This window comes from Barbus barbus, assembly GCF_936440315.1.
Source record: "Barbus barbus genome assembly, chromosome: 33".
Classification (NCBI taxonomy): Eukaryota; Metazoa; Chordata; class Actinopteri; order Cypriniformes; family Cyprinidae; genus Barbus; species Barbus barbus.
Window position 1 is genome coordinate 7,357,538 of NC_136761.1, and position 10,562 is coordinate 7,368,099.

Below are 10,562 nucleotides of genomic sequence, written 5' to 3' on the forward strand. Positions count from 1 at the left end.
GTTTGTTCCTCTCCTTTTTATAAGTCCTCAGTTCTGCCCTTATGTTTTGTCTGCTCTTGAGTTAACATAGTGTCTAACGTGTGTTGAAGCTATTTTGATTAAAGATTCCTCTTTTGTTTACCCTTTCTTTGAGCGCTTTTTTTCCCACAACCACCGGACCGTTACAAATGCATTATAACGCTTATCTAATCATAGCTAGATCTTTAGAAAGTATAATGCATAAAACACATGATAAACAAGGAGTCTGCAAATATTATAATGCCTTTCAATTCTGGTTAAAATTACTTGTGAAATTATATAATGCATTAAATTGTAAAATATGTATACCTTTATAATGCATTATATATGAAAGCTTCAAGTGTTGCCAAATTCTGTAGTATGCAAAAAGATTTTAATATAAATATATAAATTGTGAACTAAGTATTCATACACATTATAACATTTATGCTGACAAAAAAAGGCATTTCAAATATTTTATAAAAAAAATGACCTACTATAACGAGAATCGTCACTGAGAATAATGGCAATCACAAAAAACTCAAAAGTAATAATTATCATTACAATAAAGGGAATTTGGAGGAAAATGTGCTTAATTGTTGTGAAAATTAGAATTTTTTTTTTTTTTGAGATTCAGAATGTCAGCAATTTTACATTCTCCTCAAATATGATCTTTTTATTAAAATTATGCTCTTTTTACAAATGAACGATTACACAGAGGCACCAGTTGACGCCATTTAAAAAAAGAAGTAATTTTTCCATTATTCAGTAGGTGTAAAATATTTTACATAGTAAAGCAAAGCAGTAGTGGTACAAATATAGTCATCAAATCATCATCAGTAGTTAGTGAGGACATATCAAAAGCAGTATAGAAATTTAGAAAGCATTATTCAACATACTCTGAGATCATAATTTTTTACAAAAATTGAAATACTGTGTACGTTATTCACAATAAAACGTGTTTGCATGTCATTGGCGTAGTGCAATATGAACACTCCGCTCAGTGTCACTGAAACCATGTAAACATGTACTGTTTATCCTTCTGTTTGGAAGAGTTTTCAGTATTCCTCTTTGATGTTAGTCGATATATTGTCTGTCATCAAGCCGTTATTGGTGCTGCTGACCATGGCGGCGTTTGCGCTGACCGGTGTGGACGTGGAGCCCTGCTGAGCCTGCTGGAGTCGCTTCTTGTTCATTTTTCTTTCTTTGGCTCGTCTGTTTTGAAACCAGATCTTCACCTGTGAACCACAGAGTCAAAATGATTTGCCTGATTGAACAAACGATGAGGCTTCTAGCTGTACCAGACACATCCTTTATCTCATGCATAAACTTTACATATGCCAAACAAATGTATTAGTAAATTATATTTTAATGAATTTTAATGTTGAAATTTCAGCTTTGCATTCTGAGCTATTTTTGCAATAATTTGTAACAACTGGTTGCAATTGCGTGTGTATATATATAAAATAAATTATTTTTTTCCACTTTTTTTGCATTACAGTTATGAGAATTTGGATAACACTTAATGATGGCAAACAATCTTCATTATTCTAAAAAAAATTGCATTTTCTTTTAGAAAAATATAATTGCTTATGTTTATTTAAAAATAACATTGCTCATAGTTTTGATTTTAGAGTGAAATATAGACGTGTTCTAAATTTTTCTGAGATTCACACTCACCGTTTCTATAGAACGGAGTAATGGGATTTTAAAAAGGCACTGACTATCGTCTTCCTCTTTCTAAAAGATGCAGCACATGTAATTTAGGTGTTGTGGTTTCTAATACATTGCATATCACGATACATGCATCTAATTCTGCACAGCGATATCACATCCTTTCACAAGAAGCTCAGTTATAATTAGACGAACCTCACAGCATGAACTCGTAGGCTAGTTTAACTTCCTCTTTCCATGTTCCGTCAACCTACCTGGCGTTCTGATAGGCTCAGGGCCACTGCGAGCTCCGCCTTCCGTCTGATGGTGATGTAGCGGCTGAAATGAAATTCCTTCTCCAGCTCCAGGCGCTGGACATCACTGTAAACCACTCTGTATTTGTCCTTCGTCCGGGTCTTTCCTCCTGCCATCAAAACAGGGATATTTTTAATTTCTATATTCAGTTGTGATTACTTAAGAAGGCTTTTGAAACTCTTTTTTTTTTTTTTAGATATTACTGGGACTGATTTCAATTTGTGTGTCAGATTCCAAAACACAACACTTAAAGCCTCTTTGGCGCTGACATTGTATATATCTCCAGTAATGGCAGACTGCATCTTCTCACTCAGGGCTGTGTTTATGCTAATAGGGCAGAGTGCGTCACAAATGGGTGGGACTTTTTCGCCTCGGTGACGTGAACAGAGGGAGAATGTCACACAACTGTGTTTAAACAGCTTATAAAAGTGATTTTTACATAATAGGTCCCCTTTAAGGCAAAAAACATAGGCAATTAGGTTAAAAAATTACTATTTAAGAATTGAAAACAATAAGAATAACAAGAATTTTTGTAGTGTTATGTTTAAATGTGCAAATGAGACATTATCTAAATAAATATGTACAATTTCCATACATTTGCAGAAAAGAAATGGATAAATCCCAAACTGTTGTTTGACTTTGTGGACATATTAGAGTTAGGCTATAGGTTTTTATAGATGAGATTCTGTCTTTTATCAATCCATAAATAAGAAAAAACTGTCAGAGAGAAAAACTACATATTTACAATGTTTTTTTGGAATAAAATGCTATATAAATCAGGGTGAATGATATATCAATAAACCCCTCAGTAGAAATCTTTAGAATATAGATATGAATAAAACTGTTAAGTTCAGTCTATGTAAGTACTGCTGAAGTGGAGAAAAAACACTTTAAAAATACATATTGTAATTTAAATTTACAGATGCAAATACATAAAGTGCTATAATAAAATTCTGCAAATTAACAAACCCCTCAGTAAAAATCTTCAGAATGTAGACAGGAATAAAACTGTTAAGTTTGATTTTTGTAAGTGCTGCTGAAGTGGAGAAAGAAACTCATTTTGAGAAAACAGCCTTAAAATATGTATTGTAATTGAAATCTACAGGTGCAAATAGATAAAGTGCAATAATAAAATCAAGCGAATGATATATGATCAAACCCCTCAGTAAAAATCTTCAGAATATATATAGGAACAAACCTGTTTATTTTGGTCAATTTAAGTACTGCTGAAGTGGAGAAAAAACTCTTTAAAAATATGTATTGTAATTTAAATTTACAGATGCAAATACATAAACTGCTATACTAAAATTGTGCAAGTTAACAAACCCCTCAGTAAAAAGTGTTCAGAATATAGATAGGAATAAACCTGCTAAGTTTGGTGTGTGTAAGTTCTGCTGAAGTGGAGAAAATACTACGGTGGCCGAGAGAGCTCAACGCGTGGCAACTTCAGAAAACACATGCAAATAGAAAAAGCACCAGCAAATCAAGAAAACATCTTCAACAATTTGACAGCAGGTTCTGCAAATGCTCACAACACAAAAAAATAAAGAATTTTATTTGCGGTGCGTTTCTTTATTTGTTTGTGTTGTGAGCAATTGCAGTGCGTTTCTTTATTTGTTTGTGTTGTGAGCAATTGCAGTGCGTTTCTTTATTTGGTTGTGTTGGACTTCAAATCTAAATCATCAATCCACTGATCAAAGACGTGATGATTCACTGCTTTTTTCAGTAAAAAGGGCACTTACACTTGAGCAAATAGAAAATAAATAGATGTGTAGAAATGTTTTTGAAGTGTTTGGCTGTCAGAAAGGAAGGGAAGCACTTGAGATCTGATTTCCTGTTTTTATAACCTGTCACCATCCAGAAAAGGTCTTGTGCTAATATTAACATGAATATTCGTCAGAGGCTGATGGAGAATATCAGTGTGGTAAACCACGTTCATATCCCTCTCACACTTTTGGTTCGTCTTGAGATGTTCTGTTTGCCTGATGTTTGCATTAACCATATGTTAAGCACAAAGTCTTATCTTAACCCCGTTGAATGAAACTCTGAATCTTAAGTCAATTAAAATGTGATGATTGCGTGACATTAGAAAGTTAGAAAGGAAGTGTCTGAATCTGCTCAGCCTCTGCATGAGCTTTACTTAGATTTCACTTCACTTTCACTTTACTTTTCCAAGCCTTTCTGTGCAATGACCTTTAAGCTAAAGCAAACATTTAGTGAGTGAATTAAGTGTTCAAATATGAGTCCATTTTGTACTAATACTTCCGTATTTTTACTTTTAGAACATCTTTAATGTTGTGGCACAGACACATAATATTCACTTAGTCAAAATCATTTTTCAATATATATAAATAGAGTAAATCCTTGAATTTTAAATTCCCATCAAAAATCAAACAGAAAAAATAAACTCTAAAAAAGTATGTAAAAGTATAGAAAATACAAAGAAAAATATAAAGAGCGCTGTTTGAGCATCATGACTGTAAATCTGATAAAGTAATCAAGGAAGCCTTTAAAAGAGGATTATTAATACTTTAATATTTTGAAATATATAAAGAAAGTGCTTTAAAATGCTGCACATTCTCACAATTCATATTTGGTTAATCTTAAATTAAATAACACATTTTTACTATTTTTATTATAAATGTTCAAATAAAACAAATTATAATGTATTTCAGCTAGTTTCCAAAGCAACATTTCTCATTTTAATTTAGTTTCATTTGATGTACTAAAATAACTAAAACTAAAACAAAAATGAACAAAAACTATATAGATGTTTAAATAAAATTAATAACTAATAAAAATTACAAAAACACAACAAAAGTTCTAAAACTTTACCTATACAATATAAATACAAGGGAAAACATAAACAACTATATATATTATATTGTTTATATTATATATATTATATTAAATTGTTTGTTTATTTTTATTAAATTTTTTTGCAATATTTTTCACTTTGATTTAGTTTAACTAAATTAATTTACTAAAATCAAGCATCCACCATGGAATAAAAAAGTAATCCCATCTTTCTATCTCACAATTCTGATTTTTATTCTCAAAATTGTGAGTTTATATCTTGCAATTTTTTTATTTTAATTTGTGGCTTTTTGTTTTATTCTGTATCTAATAATTAATATTTATATAGATATTAGATATAGAATTATAAAAATAGTAACTTATAAAAATGACAAGACTACACAACAAAATTAACTAAAACTAACTGATATTAAAATGAAAATGGAAAATGCTAAAATAAACCTTAAATGTACTATTTAAATAATACTAAATCTTTAATAGTATTAATAAAATTTTAACTGAAATTAAAATGGAAAATAAAAAAATATTTAAATTTATTTTTTAAATGAAAAAAATGAAAATGAAAAAAAAAAACCTATAACAGCATCTCAGTGATACTAAAATAACACTGAAGCACAGATGCACACACACTGTGTAGAAGACTCCAGAATGTGGTTTTCATAGACAAACTATTTCTCAACAGTTCTCTTCCGCAGCTTCGGCTGACGTGCGCACACACACACACACACACACACACACACACACACACACACAGACAGTCTGGTCAGCTATCCTGGTAGGGACTCTCCACAGGCGTAATGGTTTTTACACTGTACAAACCTTATTTTCTATCGCCCTACACCAACCCTACACCTAAACCTACCCCTTAGGAAACTTTCTTCGTTTTACTTTCTCAAAAAACTCATTCTGTATGATTTATAAGCCTTTGTACCCATGGCATGAGTCCCCATGAGTCTGTGTGTATTCAGGTTTAGGATATATAAAACTGTACACACACACACACACGCGCACACACACACACACACACACACACACACACACACACACACAGAGTCTCGTCCCCTTATCAGTGCACTCCGGCCCTCCCACAGTGCACACAGCAGGGTGCGGCACTGCCTCAGACTCGCTGGCCTCTACTACTATTAGCTTTTCACAAAATCTTTCACTTGGTTCGACTCAAGACGCCTTGTGTTTAGACACGAGGATTAATAATCGAGCGGCTAACATTAGGCAAGACCTTCATACACTGTTCACCCGGTGTCACACACGGCTGACTCACTGTGTCTCTGTGCGATGGCGCCCTCGTTTATCTCTTTCCTCAAATTAACATATTCGTCTGTGACATTACTAATGCATAATGTGTGGTAAAAGTCTTGGGAAGAGTGATTATTTGTACAGCGATTGCAGAACCGCCTTCTTGAACTAACACAAGTTCTTGTTAAGTGGGCGTCAAAAGTGTAGTTAGTTGAGTAGTTCTGTTTTAAATGGGTTTTAAATGGATAACTGATTTTTACTGTGGTTTATCTCTTCAAACCGGTTCTGAGAAGGCCAAAAATGAAACTTGGATATGTGTGCACTCAGTAAATCAAGGTTTACAGTGTTTAACCTCATTATACGCACACACAAATCATCACCGTCATATGATGGGCTGTAATAAACACAGCATAAAGAGATAAAGACAGAAGCACGTATCAGCAGACACCAGTCCAAACCTTAGTGTGCTTCTAATATTTTTAATTTTTTTGTTCAAGTTCTTTAGTTTCTGTTTTTTATAATGTTTATACAGCATAGTTTACATATTAGAAATGCTTCCTTTGCATCTAACAAAAATAAAATACATTCCAGTTTTCTTTAATATTTTATTTTTATTTTAATATTTTACATGAGTTTTTTTCTGTTGTCATATTAATTTTCATTAAAGTTTTATTAAATTTGTTGCTTTTTTAGTTAGTTTTTAATGTGTATATAGTTTTTAAAATAAATTTTTATCTCCATTTTTAGTATGTCAAATTAAACTAAATGAAAATGAGAAAAGTAGCTGATATAAAATAAGTTTAGTTTTTAATATTTTATTTTATTTATTAATAAATATAGTTAGAATTTTTTAATTAAAATTTTATATATATATATATATATATATATATATATATATATATATATATATATATAATTTTAATGATTATTTTATTACTAATGAAAAATGTTTGTATGATTTTATTTTTAGTAAACATAACATTAAACACATAATAGCCCTGTCATATATTTCAAATGTTTGTGTGTGTTTGTGTTTATAATCATAAATGCATTGATAAGTATTTAATTAAAATGAAGTATTTTACCCATATCTGTTATGTATTTTATACTTTTTAGAGTAATGCATAATTTAATTAGCAACATCAAACTCTATTGCTATTCATTTAGTTTTTTTCTTTCTTCTTTTTTTCCAGATCGGGCACTTCTGAGGTTCTATTTCAGTTGCTCACTTAGTAGACAGCTGACTGTTTAGACATTTTGGAAATTACAGTGCAGAGAGAGAGAGAGCTGAAGTAAATGTGCCCATTTTTAATCGTCTCCAGTGGTACACGTGGCTGTTAATAACTAATGGATCAAAATAAAGTCAAAATAAAGTGTAAATGTCTCTATTATCATTAACTAATGTAATGGATCATAATAAAGTTAAATATAAAATATTCATCACAAACATGGGTTGTATGTCACTGTTCTCCAGTAGGGGGCAGCAGTGGATTGCACTTAAAAGAGTGAAAATGACTCATTTATAGAATAAAGCTAATAATGTAAATAAATCATGTATTTTCTCATGCATTCTTTCAGTGTAAGGTTTGTATCTAGGTTAGTCTGTTGTCATTATAATTAGCTCTATATAAAAACAAACGTTATGTTACTAGAGATAAGTAGGCCATTCAGATAAGTTAGGTGAGCCAGGAACATGTGTGTGTTTCTAAAGCGTTTCATATTTTCAGCAGCATTTCCTGAACATTCTCATCTATATTTGTTTTAGACACAGGATCCGTATTCGCCGCTCATGTGATGATATCAGAAGGTTTGAACAGTCAAACACGATGACCGCATTTGCATCTTGACCAACTATGTTAGACAACAGTCCTTTGAGAGCTGAAGACCAGTTCCTCCTTTTGGACTGTTTAAGATATATGACCAGTTATTTTTGAAGAAATATGAATCTGATAAGTTTGAATCATATTGAATCAAATTGCTCTATAACAACTACAACAGTAACAAATCCAGAGCATTAAAAATATCAAGCGACAAATTTGCCAGACGCTAAAAAACTTTTGAAACTAAATCTCCACGTTTCCCAAAGGTCTGTTTCTGTCTGAGCTTTATAACTTCTCCGACCTGACTGTGTGTGACATATTTACACAAATATTCCCAGAAGAGATTAGTTTATCACTCTGTAAACTATTAGCCATAATGCACTTCCGATAAGGCCGCAAACATCTATTATTGGCTGTTGAGCTACATGCTCCTTCAGATCTCCAGATGGTGGAGATCATCAAAGATCAAACAGATGAATTCTGCTGGTATTTTGATCTCTCTGCTGTAACGACTAATTCATAAACGGATCTGTGTGTGGATCAGATGTGACTGTAGCTCACAAAAAGCAGAATGTTTTTCAAGCAAAACTTTCACTTTCTGCACTCTTCAAAAGGTTCTTTGAATGCTATCAGGTGATTACACTGGGCAATACTGATATATACCATGGTACTGTATGATTTACATATTGATACAACACGGCCTTTAGGTGGTAATCCAATGGTTTTGCATGTTCAAAAATTGTAACACTGTATTCTTCAACAATACATATAATCACATGATACATGTCGGAAAAACATGATGCATGTCCAAAAACATTGTTTACAATTTACAATGGCACAGTGCAGAAAAACAGTGCACTGCTATTGTATATTTCCATGAAATCACATGGAATATGTCAAAAAACATGCTAGTACCATGAGGTATGTGCAGAAAACATGGTTTTATCAATGCTATCGTCTAAAAAACACAGTATTACCAATACTGTCCAAAAAACTGCACTACTATAGTATATTTCATAACAGAATCAAATTACATGGTATGTCTAAAACATGGTATTACCAATTGTATAGTCCAAAAGCACTGTACTACTGTGGCATATTTAGCAAAAGCAACTAATTACATGACATTACCATGATGAATGTCCAAAAATACATGGTATTACCAATGATATTGTCCAGAAAACTGTACTTCTGTAGTACATATTGTATAAAACCATCAAATTACATGGTATTAACATGATGTATGTCTAAAATAAACATGTTATTACCAAAATAGTGTCCAAAAAACAGTACTTCTGTAGTACATATTGTATAAAACCATCAAATTACATGGTATTACTGTGACCTATGTCTAAAAAACATGGTATTACCAAATGGCATTGTCTTAAAACGCTGTAATACTATGGTATATTGGATAAAAGCACCCAGTTACATGGTACAGGTCTAAAAAAAAAAAACAAATAACATGGCACTACCATAGTAATTTTTTGATCGTGTGGAGTGAGTGAGAGAGTGTTGTGAGTTAACAGAGGCTCAGGAGAGGTGCTGATGTCTCACCCGTGTTCGCGGGAGGCGCGGCGCGTCTCATCCAGTCCGGCGGCTCCTCTCTCTCCACCGGCGCGCTCGGAGCGCCGCTCAGCAGCCCCTGCTCCATGCCGCTGACCTCCGCGCCGTTCACCGGGAGCTGGTGACCCGTCCCGTAGAGCGGCGGCCAGTCGTCGCGCGCACCGGGGCCGAAGCCGGGACTCCAGGCGCCGCCGGTGTGGTGCAGGTCGCCCCCGAGCGCCGGAGCCGCGGTGTACCCGCTGTAGTCCGCGTACGGCCCGGGCGGGTACACGTTCAGGTGCGGCTGGCCGAGGTTCAGGTGTCTCGCGGGGTTGCCGTACATGGCCGCGTCCAGCAGGAAGCTCACGGACATTTTCCTCGCGAGCTGAAAGTTTTACTTTAACTGAACTTCACCTTACCTGAGCGCTCGCGTGCGCACGTTTGTTTGCCCAACGCTGACGTCACGCCCGGGACACCCACCTGAGCTGATTTATGACACGCGCACAGGTGCCGCTGACGGGCCTGCGCGATCAACCATCTTCAGCTTTGGCGACGCGAAAGTTACAACAAATGATGAAGTGATGAAGACCACGATGAAGATGTTAGGTGATGAAGATCATTATGATGGTAATGGTAGGGTAGAGTGGGGGAAAACCCTACTTTTTTCCCCAAAATAACCACAAGATAAAGTCAAGATGAATTTTTATTGTAACTATATACGGACTACATTGATGTACTGTAAAGAAAACGGATTTCACAGTAAATGATCTCATTTTCAGCTGTAAGAAAAAAAGTGTTTAAAGCTTGTTTTGTTGAACATCACAGTAATATGATCTGAGAACAGTAGGGCTGGTAGATACGGAGTACGTGTTAATTAAGAAAAATATATTTTCAGAACGACAATTCTTTTTTCTCAAACATACCCTCTGGGGTAAAATGCCCCCCCACGGGGCAATGGGCAATTACTGTAGTTACTCTGTTCTGAACATCAAATCCTTTGTTTTTCCATCAAATGCATAGTTGGTTGAATAAAAATATTTGGACTTTATATTTAAAAATGGCCTCAAGTTAGCATCAGGTAGGTAGTTAGCTAGCCAGGTTATTATAATTTTGTAATTCTTATATAGAAAGAATAAGAATAATTATTGATTATATTCTTTT

The 10,562-nt window shown here is 33.9% G+C and overlaps 1 protein-coding gene across 1 annotated transcript; it reads right to left on the reverse strand.

The window, feature by feature from the left end:
* Positions 1–649: 649 nt before the first annotated feature.
* LOC306853238 (homeobox protein CDX-1-like) lies at positions 650–9,774 on the reverse strand (the record flags this gene model as incomplete). The annotated part of the gene is made up of 3 exons (XM_079390496.1): positions 650–1,235; positions 1,926–2,074; positions 9,414–9,774. The coding sequence occupies 3 exons, from the start codon at positions 9,772–9,774 to the stop codon at positions 1,056–1,058; spliced, it is 690 nt and encodes a 229-aa protein (XP_079246622.1). The 3' UTR covers positions 650–1,055.
* Between the last annotated feature and the right edge of the window lie 788 nt (positions 9,775–10,562).